Source organism: Tursiops truncatus, chromosome 3 (assembly GCF_011762595.2).
Source record: "Tursiops truncatus isolate mTurTru1 chromosome 3, mTurTru1.mat.Y, whole genome shotgun sequence".
NCBI classification, from domain to species: Eukaryota; Metazoa; Chordata; class Mammalia; order Artiodactyla; family Delphinidae; genus Tursiops; species Tursiops truncatus.
In genome coordinates this window covers 169146344-169164525 of record NC_047036.1, presented here as the reverse complement: position 1 = coordinate 169164525, position 18182 = coordinate 169146344, and the positions used below count along the sequence as shown (strand labels likewise).

General features: G+C 52.8%; 2 protein-coding genes across 2 annotated transcripts in view; one reads left to right on the top strand and one right to left on the bottom strand.

Moving 5' to 3' along the window:
* Window positions 1–3157, bottom strand: part of FZR1 (fizzy and cell division cycle 20 related 1) — a 30272-nt gene extending 27115 nt beyond the window's left edge. The window contains exon 1 of the mRNA XM_073803480.1: window positions 2964–3157. The gene's annotated coding sequence lies outside the window, so the exon portion shown is untranslated. The remainder of the gene's footprint in view (window positions 1–2963) is intronic.
* A 6576-nt stretch (window positions 3158–9733) lies between these two features.
* Window positions 9734–17429, top strand: DOHH (deoxyhypusine hydroxylase). The gene is made up of 5 exons (XM_019940948.2): window positions 9734–9987; window positions 12662–12986; window positions 14618–14694; window positions 15181–15421; window positions 16652–17429. The coding sequence occupies exons 2-5, from the start codon at window positions 12713–12715 to the stop codon at window positions 16969–16971; spliced, it is 912 nt and encodes a 303-aa protein (XP_019796507.1). The 5' UTR covers window positions 9734–9987; window positions 12662–12712; the 3' UTR covers window positions 16972–17429.
* Window positions 17430–18182: the final 753 nt, after the last annotated feature.

The window sequence follows — 18182 nt, the reverse complement described above, 5'->3', positions numbered from 1 at the left end:
TCATGACACATGGATCCAAGTGTAAAGCCTTGTATTTTGGCAGCTGTTGGGGTGGCCAGCAGGGCTTGGTATGGTCCTGTCCACACTGCTTCGAGTGGTCTCCGTTCCTGTGCAAGGGTCTTAACATATACCCAGTCGCCTGCATATAAGTGGGGAGTGGTTTCTGAGAAATTGGGATCTGGCTTAGGACTATTTTGGTCCTGGTATTCCCAGATATTCTTCAGTCAATCCTAACGTTGGGAGATACTGTACTAAATAGTGGGTCTCTGGATCGCCCAGCAGCGATCTTCCACAGATTTCATAAGGACTTATATGAGGCCTGGCCTTTGGAGTGATCTGCACTCTTAAGAGAGCAATAGCAAGAAGGGTGACCCATGTCTGGTGTGTCTCTATTGCTTAGATATTTCTTGAGGGCTTGATTGGCTCTTTCTACCTTGCCTGATGCCTGAGGGCGCCAAATGAAGATAGTAACTGATTTGGAGGGCTTCGCTGATGCCTTGGGTCAGACCTGAAGTAAATGCAGGGCCACTGTCCGATTGTAATGAGCGTGGCATTCCAAACCAAGGTACGATACGTTCCATGAGGGTAGTGGTAACCTCGGATGCTCTGTCTTAGTAGGGAAGGCCTCTATCTACCATGACTAGGAGATACCTGAAGCCTTTACAAGGGGGCATGTGGGTGAAATACATCTGCCAATCTTCCCCTGGTTGGTTCCCCTGCCTTTGAATTGGATGGAACAGTGGTGGGGGTGTTTATAGCCCCTTCTTGGTTGGCCTGGTGACAGACCGGACAGGCCCGGGATATAGATTGGAGGGTTGAGAGGATTCCTTTTCCTGTGAATATTGTCCCCACCAGTCTGAAGAGGGATTTGGCTCCTAAATGGGTAGGCTGCTAAAGGTGCTTTAGAATCGTCCATTGGGAGGCTTCTAGTAAAAGAAGTTTGGTGTCTGGGCTCTGGAGCCACCCTTCAGGGGTTAGAGTGAACCCACGGTTTCGTCCCTCTTTAAGTTCTGATGGTGAATACCATGGTGGTGAAGGGTCTAAACTTTGCATCAGGAGAGCCTGTAGGCCATGTTGGGGGGCCTTTGGCTTCCCTATCTGCTATATTATTTCCTTTGGTTATGTCCCACAGGTCCCTCTGGTGTGCCCTGCAGTGGATGATAGCTAATTCCTTAGGGGATTTTATGGCCTCTAACAGGTCCAGGATTTCTGGTCCATATTTGATTGGGGCATTATGTGTGGTCAGTAGGCCCTTTCCTTCCAAATGGCCGCATGAGTATGGACTACATGGAAGGCATATGCTGAGTCTGTGTAAATGTTAATTTGTAGTCCTTTTTCCAGTTGGAGAGCTCTAGTTAGTGCTATAAGCTCTGCTTTCCGGGCAGAGGTAGTTGCCCCATGGAGTGGGCCTGACTCTATCACCTCTGTTAAACTGACTATTGCATATCCCAAAACCTTTCGACCTTCTCAAATGAAACTACTGCTGTCTGTAAACCGTTCTGCATCTGGGTTGGGTAAAGGGGTGTCCTGTAGATCTGGCCTAGCACTGTAGGCATGATCAACAACTTCTAAACAGGAATGTAGTAGAGGGGTGTTGGGATTTGGGCTGGGCAAGAGAGTGGCATGGTTTAGAGTGGTACAAGGCTTGACTGATATTTCTGACCCCTCTAAGAAAAAAGCTCGATTTTTTCTTTTTTTTTTTTAATTTTTGGCTGTGTTGGGTCTTCGTTGCTGCACACGGGCTTTCTCTAGTTGTGGTGAGCAGGGGCTACTCTTCGTTGTGGTGCGCGGGCTTCTCATTGAGGTGGCTTCTTTTGTTGCGGAGCATGGACTCTAGGCGTGCAGGCTTCAGTAACTGTTGCGTGCGGTCTACACAGTTGTGGCTCGTGGGCTCTACAGTGCAGGCTCAGTAGTTGTGGTGCACGGGCTTAGTTGCTCCATGGCATGTGGGATCTTCCCGGACCAGGGCTCGAACCCGCGTCCCCTGCAATGGCAGGCGGATTCCTAACCACTGCGCCACCAGGGAAGCCCCAGCTTGACATTTTTGGATTCTACTATCTGAAATTCAACGGAATGCCTTGGAATTAAGGACATCCATGACCTGGTGCGGAGTGTCAATAGTAAGCGGTTGTCCTGTTGTCAGTTTGGAGGCTTCTTCTGTTAGTAGTACCGCAGCAGCTAATGCCCTTAGACAGGGAGACGATCCCTGAAATGTCAAGTCTAAGGTTTTAGATAAGTAGGCCACTGGGCACTAAGATGGTCCCAAGGATTGTGTCAACACTCCCAGAGCTACCCCCATTTTCTCATGAACAAAGAGAGAGAAGAGTTTTGTTAAGTCTGGTAAGCCTAGGGCCGGGGCGTGACTAGGGCCTTCTTTATTTGTTTAAAGGCTGCCTCCATTTCAGGAATCCATTTAAGAGTGAGATCTTCTGGTCCTCTAAGAGCCTCATAGAGAGGCTTAACTAACAGGCCATAAATAGGGATACAAATTCCGCAGAAGCCTGCCAACCTAAAAAGGTTTTAAGCTGTTGTTTAGTAACTGCCATGGCCAATTAGGGCGTGGGCCTGCCGTTCTGGGGGGACGGAGTGGGGAGTCCCCCGGTTTGGGGCGGGGAGCGGTCAGAGCTCAACCTGCTCATTACAAAAGGATAGGGACGCTGACCGCGCGGGGAGGTGACGGCCTGCAGGTGGCTCGGCTTGCGGAGGTCACGCAGGGCCTGCTCTATGGGGAGGCTCGGACGTGGGGGTTAGGACGGGAGATGGGATGCTGAGGTCACCCGGGCCTAGCTCGGCTTGCGGGGCGGCCCGCCGGCGTCCGGCCGGCTCCCGAGGGGTGGGGGTGGCCTGAGCTTGGGGAAGGCGGGCCGGGCCGCCGGCTCGGTTTCGGGGGCCGGGCAGGCCCGCCCGGCTCGGGGATCGCGCTTGGGTCCAAGGGGCGCGTCCCCAGACCTCGACCGCCTCACCTGGCTCGCTCCCGTCACCCGCTGGATCCGCCAGCCCCGCCTCTCCTGGCGCCTCGCCGCGCCGCGCCCGCTTCTAGTAAGGGCGGCTACACCGCGTCCGGCCGCGTTCGCGGCTGACCGTAACCCGGGCTCCCCGCTCCTTAATATGGCGTCGGTCGCGATTCCGCGCCGTCCGGCGCCCTCCGGCGGGCGCGCTCCCGCAGCCGGCCACGCCCCCGCGCCGGCGCGCTGCGTGCCCCGGCCCAGTCCCCGCTCCGTGCGGCTGCGCCTGCGCGCCTCAGGCGTCGCTGGAGGACGTGACGTAGCCCGAGATTCGAATCAATACAGGAAGCGTGGCGCCATGGGTTGCCCAGGGTAACCGCGCGGGAACAGGATCCACGGCCCGCGGAGGCGGCTACGTCTGAATCTGGGGGGAGTGGCTCCTCTCAGTTTAGGGTGTCGTTCTTAGTAGGGGACGGTCGCAGAAACAGGTACCCCTGCGCAGACCCACACCGCAAGGATGTAGTCACACCGCGTGATAAGCGCAGGTGAGACCCACAACAGGTGCAGGTGAAGGTCGTGCAAACCCCACTGACTACTGAAACACATTCACTCATTCATTCAACAAACACTGCGTTCCTATGAGTGCTCCTCCAGGCCCTCCAAGCAGGGAACAAAACAGATAAAAATCTCTGCTCAGGGGCTTCCCTGGTGGCGCAGTGGTTGAGAGTCCGCCTGTCGATGCAGGGGACAAAGGGTTCGTGCCCTGGTCCGGGGAGATCCCACATGCCGCGGAGCGGCTGGGCCAGTGAGCCATGGCCGCTGAGCCTGCGCGTCTGGAGCCTGTGCTCCACAACGGGAGAGGCCACAACAGTGAGAGGCCCGCGTACCGCAAAAAAAAAAAAATCTCTGCTCAAAATATGGACAAAGGATCCAAGCGGACATTTCTCCAAAGAAAATAATGGCCAATTCATGAGAAAATGGTCACCACCTGTAGTCCATGGAGAAATGCAAATCAAAACCACAGAGCTACCACTTTAGCCTACTGGATGGATGTGATTTAAAAAATAATAATAAAAATAAACACCCCATCACCCCAACCCAGGAAAATAAGTGTTGACAAAGACGTGGAACCCTCATACATTGCTGTGGGATTGTAAAATACGGAAGCGACTATGGGAACACTGGCTGTTACCCATAAAGTTATATGTAGAATTACCAGATGGCCCAGCTATTCCACTCCTACAGTTGGAGATCTGTGTGAAAACTAGTAAACAGAAACCTCATTTAAAATGGAGTAGGGAGTTCCCTGGAGGTCCAGTGGTTAGGACTCGGAGCTTTCACTGCTGTGGCCTGGGTTTGATCCTTGGTCAAGGGACTAAGATCCTGCAAGACGCACCTCACAGCCAAAAAAAAAAAAAAGTGGAGTCAGGAAGCCAGAATGGGGCATTCTTAATTCCTACTGTAACTGAGCAGGACGCTATGGAGGCTTCCCGGAACAGACACACACACCCCCCACCTCCATGTCCTCCGCCTGCCTCCTTTTTTGTTGTTGTTTTTAAATATTTATTTATTGGGCTGCGTCGGATCTTAGTTGCGGCATGCAGTGCGCGGGCTTCTCCAGTTGCAGTGTGCAGGCTTCTCTCTAGTTCTGGTGTGTGGGCTCTCTAGTTGTGGCATGCAGGCTTAGTTGCCCCGTGGCATGTGGGATCTTAGTTCCCCGACCAGGGATCGAACCCACGTCCCCTGCATTGGAAGGCAGATTCTTAACCACTGGACCACCAAGGAAGTCTCTGCCTGCCTCTTGTCTGTAGAAGAACTTTAGCCTTCTAGGTCTTCCCCAAGTTCAAAAGAGTAAATTTTATCAGAAGTGAGAAAATGCAGAAAGGAAGGAAAACAGTCAAGCAAGACAAAATAATAATATTTTAGCCATTAAACAAAGTCAAGGACTTTTAGTTCATCCTCAAGGGCTATAGATGATATTCTGAGCCATGTCCTTTGAGCTGTTTTGCAGATACTGAAACCCCCACCAGGTGGAAGAAGTTAACTGCATGATGCCCACAAGCACGTAGACCCCACACCAGTTGGAATCAGAAGGCTGATGATGTTGACTCCCAGTTACCTCACCATCAACCAATCAGAAGAATGTCCATGAGCTGATCACACACCCCACAAACCCTCTCCCTTACCCTGTCTTTAAAAACCTTTTCCTCCTACACAGTTGGTGGGAATGTAAGTTGTTGGTACAGCTCCTATGGAAAACAGTATGGAGGTTCCTCAGAAAACTAAAAATAGAATTACCATGTGACCCAGCAATCCCACTCCCGGGAATACCTGGGCAAAACTATAATTCAAAAAGATACATGCACTCCTATGTTCATAGCAACACTGTTCCCGATAGCCAAAACGTGGAAATAACTTAAACTACAGTCTGAACCCCCAGTTTTCTCCAATGGACTTTTGTTTATAACAACCCATCAACAGCTGAATGGATAAAGATGTGGTACAGACATACAATGGAATACTACTCAGCCATAAAAAAGAATGAATGAAATAATGCCATTTGCAGCAACATGGTTGCAACTAGAGATTCTCATACCAAGTGAAGTAAGTCAGAAAGAGAAAGACAAATACCATATCATATCACTTACATGTGGAATCTAAAATATGGCACAAATGAACCTATAAATAAAATAGATAAAAAACAAGGACCTACTGTATAGCACAGGGAACTATATTCACTATCTTGTAATAACCTATAATGGAAAAGAATCTGAAAAAGAATATATATGCATAACTGAAAAAAATAATATAGATACATACACATAGATGTATATATATAACCAAATCACTTTGCTGTTCACCTGAAACTAACACAACATTATAATTCAAGTATACTTGAATTAAAAAAAAAAAAAAGGCAGCAGAGCCTCAGAACCGAAGGTGGGTGGTGTTTTGGGCTCAGCACAGACTGCTCTCTTGCTATCAGTTCCCCGCAAGCCTGAAGGTTCAAGATTCCAAGTTCTCGGACATACACAGGCCCGGCTTTTGGGTGTGGCTTCCCATATCTGCTTCCTGCACCCCTGCGTCTATCTCCACTCACTCCCAGAGCATCCTTGGGCCCGATCACACCTGGCACACTGCCCTGAAGCCTTCCAGAGTCAACACAGCGCCCAGGGTAGTCCTGTGTGGACATTAGTCTGAGCCACCAAACGTGGTCCAGATGGCGGCCCTGTGAGCCAGGCAGGTCCACTGTAAAGCCAGTTCTCTGGGGTCAGCTTTCCAACACACAGGAAGACAATAGAAAAGTAACACACTACTATGTATAAGATAGATAACCATCAAGGACCTACTGTAGAGCACAGGGAACTCTACTCAATATACTTCAAAAAAATATTTATTTATTTTATTATTTATTTATTTAGGCTGTGCCGGGTCTTAGTTACGGCCCGTGGGATCTTTAGTTGCAGCATGTGGGATCTATTCCCCGACTAGGTGTCGAACCCGGGCCCCCTGCATTGGGAGCGTGGAGTCTTAACCACTGGACCACCAGGGAAGTCCCTCTACTCAATATTCTGTGGTAACCTATATGAGAAAAGAACCTAAAAAAGAATGGAAATAGGTGTATGTATAACTGAACCTCTATGCTGAACACCTGAAACTGACATTGTAAACCAACTATACCCCAATAAAATTTAAAAAAAGAAAAGAAAAGTAACAATAATCGGGATGTCGGCTCCATGAGGCCAGAGATGGTCTGTTCGTTTTCTGCCCTCTGTCCCAGGACAGCGCCTGCCACATAGCAGATAATAGATATTTGCAAGATGAATAACTGAATGTTTAAACCAGCAGTTGGCCTATCCAAGTGACTTCTTTGCTGTGCGTGGCATGTTGATGCTTTTCATCAATCGCCCTCATGTTTTAAAGGGGAGATTGCATGTAAAATCAACTGCTGCCTGGCTTCCCTTAAAAATAGAACATCTAGGGAACTTCCCTGGTGGTCCAGTGGTTGGGACTCCATGCTCCCAATGCAGGGAGCTCGGGTTCAATCCCTGGTCAGGTAACTAGGATCCCACATGCCACGTGGTGTGACCAAAACATAAATAAAGATTTAAAATTAAAAAAAAAAAAAAAGGAACATCTGGCCACAAAGGGCAATGACTGGCTGGAGAGGGGTGGCAGCCACCCATAGAAGGAGCCTGGGTGCCCCAGGCCCCCGTTATGTTTGATTCACCCCCTTATGCTTCTTGCCTGACCCAGAAAGCAGGAGATGGCTGAGAACAGGACCCTGAGTAGTCAGGCGAATTCTGTCTCCTGATCAAAGTGACCACCTTGTGAAGGCTGCCAGCTCACCCTGAAGGGGCTGCTGTCACATCCCTAACAGATGTCAAAATAAAATAGTACAGTAAAAAGAATTCAAGCAGCACAGGGAGGTGTAAGATTTAAAGTAAGTACTCTGGGTAAATTGTTGGCCATTTTTCAAAAATTTTACCCATATGTAATTTACATATCTAAATCCATTTATGTAAATGAGATCACATTATTGATGCTGTGCCTTGCTCTCTTCACTTTTTGGAAGTACATCTTGGACCACTTTTCATACAACGTGGGTAGATCTTCCCATCCTTTTGTAGGTCTCAAACCCATGTCCCCTGCATTGGAAGGCAGGTTCTTAACCACTGCGCCACCAGGGCAGCCCTTTTTTGCCATTTTAAATAATGTTGCAATGAATACTTCTTTTTTCACTTTTCTTTACACTAGTGTCAGCGAAATTCCTCAAAATGGATTTGCAGACTCAAAGGTTCCGCATTTTAAAAAGTTAAGACACTTTTCAAATGTGTAACTTTGAAATGTTTAAACACTGAGAATAGAAGTAGCCCTCCTTTTCCCTGCCACCTATTTTTCCAACAGTTTATTGAGGAAACTTTCAGATGTACAGAAAAGTTGAAAGAATTTTACAGTGGACTGTCATATGCCCACCGTCCACCTTCTCCAATGAACATTTTACTATATTTGCCTTATTATGTATTTATCCATCCATCAATATATCTCACTTTTTATGCATCTCCAAATAAGTCACACTCATCACATCCATTAGGATGGCTACTATCAAAACAGAAAATAACAAGTGCTGGTGAGAATGTGGAGAAATTGGGATCCTTGAATGTTGCTGCTGGGAATGTAAAATGGTGCAGCTGCTGTGGACAAAGTTCAGCAGTTCCTCAAAAAGTTAAACATAGAACTACCACATGATCCGGAAATTCCACTCCTGGGTATATGCCCAAAAGATTCGAAAATAGGGAATCAAAGAGGTACTTGTACACCAATGTTCAGAGCAGCATTATTTACAATAGCCAAAAGGTGGAGACAATCCAAATGTCCATTGAGGGATGAACAGATAAACAAAATGTGGTCCATTCATGCAATAGGAAGGAAATTAAAAAGGAAGGAAATTGTGATTCACGCGACAACATGATGAACCCTGAGGATAACTATGCTCAGTTGAAATAAGCCAGACACAAAAGGACAAATATTGTTTGATCCCACTTTCTAAGCTTCCTAGAGTAGTCAAAATCAGAGACAGAAAATATAATAGAGGTTACCAGGGCCTGAGGCCACTGTGAATAATGCTTTGATGAACATGGATGCACAATTATCTGAGTCCCTGCTTTCATTTCTCTTGGGTGTAACTAGGAGTGGAATTGCTGGATCATATGGTTGTTCTATGTTTAACTCTTTGAGGAACCGCTATATTCTTTTTTTTTTTGTCCTCTCCCGCTGCGGAGCACAGGCTCCGGACGCGCAGGCCCAGCGGCCATGGCTCACGGGCCCAGCCGCTCCGCGGCACGTGGGATCTTCCCGGACCGGGGCATGAACACATGTCCCCTGCATCGGCAGGTGGACTCTCAACCACTGCGCCACCAGGGAAGCCCCCGCTATAGTCTTTTGACACAATCACTTACAAGCTCTCTTTTCTCTGGCTGGTGGCAGCCAGTGGTGGCTTGGACCTTCAATGGGGGCGATAGATGAGCAAAGTACCTGAATTCCGACTCTATTTCAGAGGCAGAGTTAACAGGACCCTGGATGTCTAGGATGGGGAGGCCAATGGTTCATGGTTGCTCCATCCTTCCTACGTGTCAAAAACCTTGTACTTAGCCTTAACATAACTCTTTCTTCCAAATGCCATGTCCAATCCAGCCACAAATCCTGTTTGCTCCACCTTCATAATTAATCCAGAATCTGAATACTTCTCTCGCCCTTCACCGTCCCTCCTGTCTGTTTTCTACTCACCAGCCTGAATGATCCTGTTAACAGTCAGAGTATGCCATTTCCCTGATTACGACACTCCAGTGGTTTCTCATTTTGTCAGAGTAAAGCCAAGTCCTTCCTAAAACTGCCCACCCCATACACGCACCAACGTGATTATTGTTTCCTCCTTAGCCTGTCACCACCTAATATGTATTTTTACTTATCCTATTACTGTTTGTCTCCTTCAGACAACCAGACTGCGAGGTTGATAAGGGTAAGGGCTGCAGGCCGTCTTGTCCTCAGCGCCCATAAACTATGTGTTAAATGAATGAATAAATGAACGACTGGATCAAGTCCTTGTTTTCATCCCTACCAATCCCGCGTCTAGCCACGCGAGTCCATTGGCCGCGCCCCTGAAACTTACCGCGCCCCAGAGACACTACGCAAGCTGTATCGCTAGGCGGCCCCACCTCCGGGCTGAATCGGCACAAACCATTTCCACTCGTCGTACCGGCTGGGGAGGCCGGAGAAAATCTCTTACAGGGAAAGGATGGAAGTTGCCCTTCCCTTTCCCTGAGGAATGCCATAGACTCCGCCTGATGTGTGATTGTGAGCTATGGCACCGGTGCTAACTCGCCCTTCCGGGCCTCCTCACGCTGCGGAGCCTTTGACTACATTTCCCCCTCGGTGCTGCGTTGGTACCGTCCGGCTCTGTCACGTGGGCGGCAAGATGGCGGCCCCCAGAGCGCTGTAGGAGCGTCGCGGGTGCTGGCAGTGGCGGGAGCAGGCCGGTCCGGTAGGTCCTCTGATCCGGGAGCTCGCTGGGGCGTTCCGGCGGCGGGGGAAACGTGGAGGACGCCTCGTTGGGGGTCCCGGCTCTGGGATTCTTTGGCTGGGGGGATCGAAGGGCTTCCTTCTGACAGGTCCCGGCAGCTCTTCCCCATGAATTCTGGACACTCGGTCTCCCGGGATCTCTTCACTAAAGAGTCAGCACGTGGGGCGGGGGTCCCATGTTGGGCAACCCCTTTCTTGGGGTTCTGGGAGAACCAACCTGTGAGGGGTCCAGTACTGGGGGATCCACATAAACAGAGGAAGAGACACCCAGTTCCTGGGAGTCTCTTCCAAGGAGCGTTGGGGAGCTGGTCGTCGCTGGGGGATCCTGCCGGCAGCCCCGAGGTTTGCCGTGTCGGGGCGACCCCTCTCTGAGGGGCGCGTCTAGTTATCGGAGATCTTTTTTTTTTTTTTTTTGCGGTACGCGGGCCTCTCACTGTTGTGGCCTCTCCCGTTGCGGAGCACAGGCTCCGGACGCGCAGGCTCAGCGGCCATGGCTCACGGGCCCAGCCGCTCCGCGGTACGTGGGATCTTCCCGGACCGGGGCACGAACCCGTGTCCCCTGCATCGGCAGGCGGACTCTCAACCACTGCGCCACCAGGGAAGCCCTATCGGGGATCCTTTTCTTGGGAATTCTTGGTTTAGAAAATCCTCAAGGGGGCGGATTCCCAGATTCTGCCTTGGTTGGGGGCTGATCCCCTCAACCCCATGTCCATACCCCTGTCCCCCTTCCCACTGAAAAATGGGCCTAATATATGGGTAGCGGGCTTCCAGATGTACCCCCTTACTTGTCCTCCTGAGTATAGAGGTGGGTGTTGGGCTCCCTGTGGAGATTTTTTTAAAAATAAATTTATTTATTTTTGGCTGCGTTGGGTCTTCGTTGCTGCGCGCAGGCTTCCTTTAGTTGCGGCGAGCGGGGGCTGCTCTTCGTCGCGGTGTGCAGGCTTCTCACTGCGGTGGCTTCTCTTGTTGAGGAGAACAGGTTCTAGGCGCGTGGGCTTCAGTAGTTGTGGCACGCGGGCTCAGTAGTTGTGTTCCGCGAACTCTAGAGAGCGGGCTCAGTAGTTATGGCGCACGGACTTAGTTGCTCCGCGTCATGTGGGATCTTCCCGGACCACGGCTCGAACCCGTGTCCCCTGCATTGGTAGGTGGATTCTTAACCACTGCGCCACCAGGGAAGGCCCTCCCTGTGGAAATATTTAATACCAGCTCTGGCTTATCAAGTGCCTACTAAGTACCAGCAGTGGGTACTAAGTGCTCTATGAGCATCATTCCATTCACAGCAACTCTGTGATGTCCATGTGCCCTTTACGCCTATTTTACAGATGATACAGTGGTTTATACTGTGTATAAACCACTCAGTACCGTGCCTGGCAGGCAGTGGGTGCCCAATTCATTCAACAATACTTATTGAGTGCCTGCTGCCATAGCGACAGACACTGTGCTGGGCCTTGGGGATACAACAGTGAACAAAATAGTGTGTGTCTCTCCTTTGTGTCTTGAGGGAGGCCCTGCACAGACCGGGATTCATGAGTCCTGGGTGCTGTCAGAACTTGACTTGCTGTGTGACCCCAGACAGGTCACAGCTCATCTGTGTAGAAGAAGGAGTTGGGTCTCCATGGTCCATAATGCCTTGCCAGCTTGCTCACCCCTGGCTTCACTCTTTTGCATGTCACCTCCTTTGATGGTCACCTGTGCGCAGGCAGCTGCACTTCCCCCATTATGCCTGCTCAACCCTACTTACGCCTCTGGGAGCTACAGCCTGCTTGTCAGGTTCACGGAGCATGTCATTGGTCTGGAGGATGGAGCCCAGCCTCAGCTGTGTCCTTGAATCTTAATCCATCTATTCAACATGGCGTTTGTGGTTTAGAGCTTGACTCGGGAGCCTGGCTCTACAAGTGGTTGTGCTTTTGTGTACTTTACTGTACAGTACTGTATAGAGTACAGTAGTACAGTATCTTTATTTCAAGCCCAGGATGTCCGGAAGCAAGCGTAAAAGCAGCGGTGATGTAGCTGGTACTGCTAAGAACCGCCAACCAATAACGCTGGAAACAAAAGTGACAATAATTGAGAGACTGGGGCCAGGCGAAAAGATGGTAGACGTCACTCGTTCTTGTAACATGAATCGTTCAGCCATCAGAACAATTCTAAAGAAGAAGGACAAGATCATGGACATGTGAAATCTGCGATAATACCAAAGAAGCGTGGAAAAATGATGGAGGAGATAGGGAGACTTCTCAATGTCCTTTATTCTTTTGGTTTTTGTGTGTGTGTGTATTATCTGTGTGAAAAGTATTATAAACCTATTACAGTACTCTATAGCCGATTATGTTTGTTGGGTACCTAGGCTAACTTTGTTGGACTTATGAACAAATTGGACTTACAGAAATGCTCTCAGAACGGGAACTCGTTTGTATGTAGGGAACTTCTTGTATAGGCCAGAGGCTCAGAGAGGGAAGGTACCTTAGGGAAGGCCACACAGCAAGTAGGCAGGGTCGGAGCCAGGCTTTGAACCCAGATGGCCAGGCTGGTCAGCAGTTAGGAAACCACCCCCACCCCCGAGGTCCTAACGCTGAAACGCACAAGTCAGCGAGCGGTGAAGGGTGTCTCTCACCTGGCCTCTTGTTTTTCTGCTGCAGGTTCTCGAGCCCACGAGTCCCCTTGTTTAGCCCAAGCCCAGCGGCAGCACCATGGTGACGGAGCAGGAGTTGGAGGGGTTGGGGCAGATGCTGGTGGACCCCCAGAAGCCCCTGCAGGCCCGCTTCCGGGCGTTGTTCACACTGCGCGGGCTCGGGGGTCCAGCAGCCATCTCCTGGATCAGCCGGGCCTTCAGCGACGACTCGGCCCTGCTCAAGCACGAGCTGGCCTACTGCCTGGGTCAGATGCAGGACTCAAGGGCCATCCCCGTGCTGGTGGACGTGCTTCGTGACACCCGCCAGGAGCCCATGGTGCGCCACGAGGCAGGTGAGCGGCGGTGAGGGTGCGAGCTATACCAGGCTGGCTCTGGAAGGGGTGGGCGATAAGCATCCTCCCACGATCTCTGTCCCTGGTCTCAACTCTGCCGCTGCAGCATAAGAGCCACCCTGAACCCCAGTCAACAGATGGGCGTGTGGCCGCCAGCCAGTCCAACTTTATGGGCCCTGAGATTTGAATCTCACATCACTTTTACGCGTCATAAAATGTGATCCTTTTGAATTTTTTCTTTCTTCTTTTTTTTTCTTTTTAAACGGCTCACGGGCTTAGTTGCTCTGTGGCATGTGGGATCTTCCCAGACCAGGGATCGAACCTTGTCCCCTGCATTGGTAGGCAGATTCTTAACCACTGCACCACCAGGGAAGTCCCCTTTTGATTTTTCAAAAACGATTTAAAAATGGAAAAACCATTCTTCGTTCATACAAAGACATATGGTGTCTCTGGATGGTGGCCATGGATGGTCAACCCCTGAGGTCACTCATTCAGTTCGTTCACCGGACGTATTTATGGACTGCCTGCTGTGGGCCAGGCCCTGTTCTCACAAGGGACTCCGACGGCAAACAAGTTGGACTAGAAACATCCTTGGCGGGTCTGTGCAGCCGGGGCTGTGTTTGTATTGATGTATCCAGTGAGCTCATAGCCAGCAGGGGGAATTGTCTCCATTTGATTGTTTTGGGGCCTTTTTAATATTCCCCATGATGATCTCCAGCTATGCCAGGCTGCCCTGGGGACTGCTCAAGATCCCAATCGCTGATGCTGTTGGAGCTCTCCTTACAGAGAATGTTCGACCCCAAACCTCTCTTGTCCCATAAGCGCTGTTAGTTTGAGTGTGTGATTTTGTAGAACACCCAATCATGTTATGGTGGAAACACTTATGTAAGTGCTAAGGAGGAAAATAAAGCCATGGGCGGGATGGGGGTGCTGGAGGTGTTGCCTTTTTTTTTTTGGCCTCGCCACGGGGCATGTGGGATCCCAGTTCCCCGACTAGGGATCAAACCCGTACCTCCTGCATTTGACACACAGAGTCTTAACCACTGGACCACAAGGGAAGTCCGGTGTTGCCATTTTTAATTGGTGGTTACCAATTAAAAGACCTAAGTGGAGTAAGGGAGTTATCTAGGTAGATGTCTGGGGAAAGGTGCTCCAGGTAGCGGGCACAGCCTTTGCAAAGGCCCTGAGGCAGGATGGTGCTGGTCTGCTGACCCTCCTTGCCCGCAGTACAACTTAAAAACCTCCACCAGGTTTTCAGGGCTCCCCTTGATGGGCTCGACTCAGCCAACTGTTCTTGGCTCCTTGCCACCCGTGTTCCCAAGTTGTAATGACACGCTTGTCTGTGTCTCCCCTCTAGGCTGTGAGCTCTGGGAGTGCGGGCCGGGGCGGGGTCTGAGTCTGGTTCCAGCAAAGCCTGATTTCTGGGGAAGGGACTCTAACTGGCACAGCTTCAGGGCTGGACCAGCTCCAGCTCCAAACCTCAGTGGCTGGAGCGGCCCGCAGGATACAGGCAGAGCGATGGGGAGGGGCATCACGGAGGAGGCGTTGGTGCTGGTTAGCGCCTCTCCACCCGCCGAGGCATTCAGGGTGTTTCCCAGCCAATCAACATGAGCCCTCTACCCCATTCTCAGGGGAGGCCCTGGGAGCCATTGGGGACCCAGAGGTGCTGGAGATCCTGAAGCAGTACTCCACCGACCCTGTCATCGAGGTAACGCAGCCCCTCCCCCACCCCCCTCCGTGCTTCGGGCCCAGGAAGCGGCCTCAGACCCTGTGCCTGGTTGCCAGGGTAGCCACCCGGCCCAGGGATGCCGAGAGAGGACCACTGCCCCACTCACGGTTTGTCATCACCTTTAGGACAAAATCCCAAGCCCGCAGGCCCCAAGTAGTCTGGCCCGGCCACCTCAGGTCATCTCTGTTGTTGGCTCTTCCCTGACGGGTCCGGCACATCCTGCCTTGGGGCCTTTGCACTGGCTGATTCCACCTGACGCCTCTCTCACTGGTTCTGATGTCACCTTCAAGCGAGCCCCTCCTGGCCCTCTGCCCCTGGTCACTCTCTAGTCACAGCAGCCCCTGCTGGTTTGTCTCCAGTCTGGAAAGATCAGTTGGTCCTGTGTCTGTTGGCTCCACCCCTGCTAAACCGGGAGCCCTGGGGGCTGGGGGAGGGCCCGGCACATCCACCCCCCTGTCCCCGCAGGTGGCAGAGACGTGCCAGCTGGCCGTCCGGCGGCTGGAGTGGCTGCAGCAGCACAGCGGGGAGCCGGTGGCTCAGGGGCCCTACCTTTCTGTGGATCCGGCCCCATCCGCTGAGGAGCGCGACGTGGGGCGGCTGCGGGTGGCGCTGCTGGATGAGGCCCGGCCGCTCTTCGACCGATACCGAGCCATGTTCGCCCTGCGTGATGCTGGCGGGGAGGAGGCTGCCCTGGCGCTGGCCGAGGGTGAGGAGGGGCCCCGGGGGGCAGGGTCGGGGCCCCTTGGGGAGGCCCAGTGGCCACATCTGTCATACGGGGCAGCCCAGCGTCCCAGGGCACTTGCATCCTGGGGCAGGTACTCCTCTTATTACCCCTGCTTCTCTGTGGAGGAAGCCTAGGCCCAGAGAGGCACAGATACTTGCCCAAGATCACACAGTGGTCCGAGCAGCAGTTGGGATTTGATCCCCAGAGGCCCTGTTTTTTAAATTTTTTTGGCCACGCGAGGCATGCGGGATATTAGTTCCCCGACTAGGGATCGAACCTGTGCCCCCTGCATTGGAAGCGCAGAGTCTTAACCGCTGGCCCACCAGGGAATTCCCCAGAGGCCCTGTCATCATTTCTTGTGTCATTTTCATCCCAGCTCTGCAGGGAGCCCCGTGCAAGTCTGCGGGGCTGTGGTTCCCCCACCTGAAAAGGAGGGGGGGACTTGGGGAATCCTGGGGTCCCTTGGCACCGCCCCCCATTGCCTGAGGTGGTCTGCTTCTGGTCCACAGAGCACTCAGAGCCCCCCTCTGCCCTCCTGGAGCTTCCTGTCTGGCAGAGGAGATGTCCGGCCATCACCATGACCCAGGACCCAGGGGATGCCGGGTGGGAGCACAGAGTGGGTGGGTGGTGGGTTTGTCCTGGATAATGCTCGGAGCAGGGGCCGCACAGTCTGGCGGGCCTGCTTCCAACCAGCTCTGCCTGAAAAGTGGCATCTGATTGCAGGCAGGTAGCTCCCAGGTCCGGCCGCGGGTCCCCATCAGGAGAAGCGTGGCCTGTCTGACTGTGGTGGGGTGAAAGGCCCGGGACTCCCAGTGTCACTGATAAGACTCTATCGTGTGTGGAGTCGTGTGGGAAGCAACCCAGAAGCACAAATGCACAACATGCCTGCAAATAGCACTGGCTGGTGTGAGGACAACGCAGAGTACAGAAGTCCAGGGAGAGGCGGGGAGGGACGCTGGGCCTGGGAAGGAGGACGCCACGCCCGGTCCGGCCAGAGGGAGGGCGGAGTTCCCAGTGCCTGGCTGGCCCCTCGTTGCTTCTCCTGCCCCGTGTCTCCGGGCCCTCCCTCTGGGCAGCGTTGAGCACCAGTGCGGGGTGTCCTCGACGGGAACCCTTTCCACCCCTCTTGGACACTTCTGTCCCCAGGCTGCCCCGCCCCAGGTCCCTTCCTGTCCCGATGGCTCCCCCAGCCCGCAACTCTCTCTCCCGCAGGCCTGCAGTGCGGCAGTGCCCTCTTCCGCCACGAGATCGGCTATGTCCTGGGCCAGCTGCAGCACGAGGCGGCCGTGCCCCAGCTGGCGGCGGCCCTGGCGCGACCCGCCGAGAACCCCATGGTGCGGCACGAGTGCGCGGAGGCCCTAGGGGCCATCGCCCGGCCCGCCTGCCTGGACGCCCTGCGGGCCCACGCGGCAGACCCCGAGCGCGTGGTGCGGGAGAGCTGCGAGGTGGCCCTGGACATGTATGAGTATGAGACAGGGTCGGCCTTCCAGTACGCAGACGGGCTGGAGCACCTGCACCCACCCCCCTCATAGGGCCGCGCCCAGCTGTCTCCCTCGAGGACTCTGCCCATAAACCATGTTGGAATGAATTGCATCTCGCTTCCCTGCCTCCCAGCCGCTTTCGCATCTTGAACCCCTGGGTGGACTGCAGGCTCCCCGGGGCCAGGCTGAAGTCTCTTCTCTGCCACTCTGAGTGCAGGGCTGCAGTGTTGGCGTGGGAGGGGTATCTAGGGGGTCCGGGGACAGGGCTGTGCTCTGGGGGGTTGGGGTGCTGTGGCCCAGCTTCTCTAGGAATGAGGGGGGTGCAGGGAAAGGTGCTATGGGCAAACCCGTCCCCGTCGGGCCTGGGCAGGGTCTGGGGGCGTCAGAGAGCTGTCCTTGGGGTGGGCAGGTGGTCCCTGGGTGGGGTGGCCTGGGCTGGAGCTCAGGGAGGGACAAGCAGGTCCCAGGACATTCCCCAAATGGACTATTAAATTATTTTTGCCAAGTGATGACTGTCAGAGTGTGTTGGGGGGCCTCTGGGGTGAGGGTTGGCTGCTCTAAAGGAACATATCCTAAGTGTGGGGGGCCAGGGCGTTTGGAGAGCTCAGCTCTGGGATCTGCCCTGCCCCAGACACTGTGACCGACACGAGCCTGTGGCCCTGTTTCACATCAGTTCCCAGGGGTAAAATCTGCCCAGCCAGACCCCCCCAAAGGGGTTGAGGGGGAACAGCCCTGCATCCTGGCCCTCTCCAAACCTCATCCTCACCTACTCCTATTGGGGGGCATAGGGGAAGGGGTTTAGTGGTATGACAAAGAGTCTGGGCCCATCCTACCTACCTCCCTTACTGCCTCCTCATGCAGTCTCAAACAGCCCATTTACCGCTCTATAAAATGGGTGTTAACAAGAGAACCTAATTTTACATGTGACGCATTTTCCACACCAAGCAATTCTCCGTTTCTCCATGGATGTCAGCTGGGCGTCCCGCAATTCAATTCAGTTCTCTGACACTATCTACCCTGAATCAGTGCAGACCCTCCAGGTTCAGGGTTCAGTCCTGCAGGACTGCCCCCACTTCAGATGCAGGTCCCAAGTCCGGACCTCCCATACTTCTGACAGACTGGTTATGAATTGGGGTTCCCACCACCCCCTCTTCACATTTGATGATTTGCAAGAATGGCTCACAGAATCAGGAAAGCACTTTACTTAACCTGTTTATCATAAACGAGGCAAATGAACAGCCAGATGAAGAGGCACAAGGTCT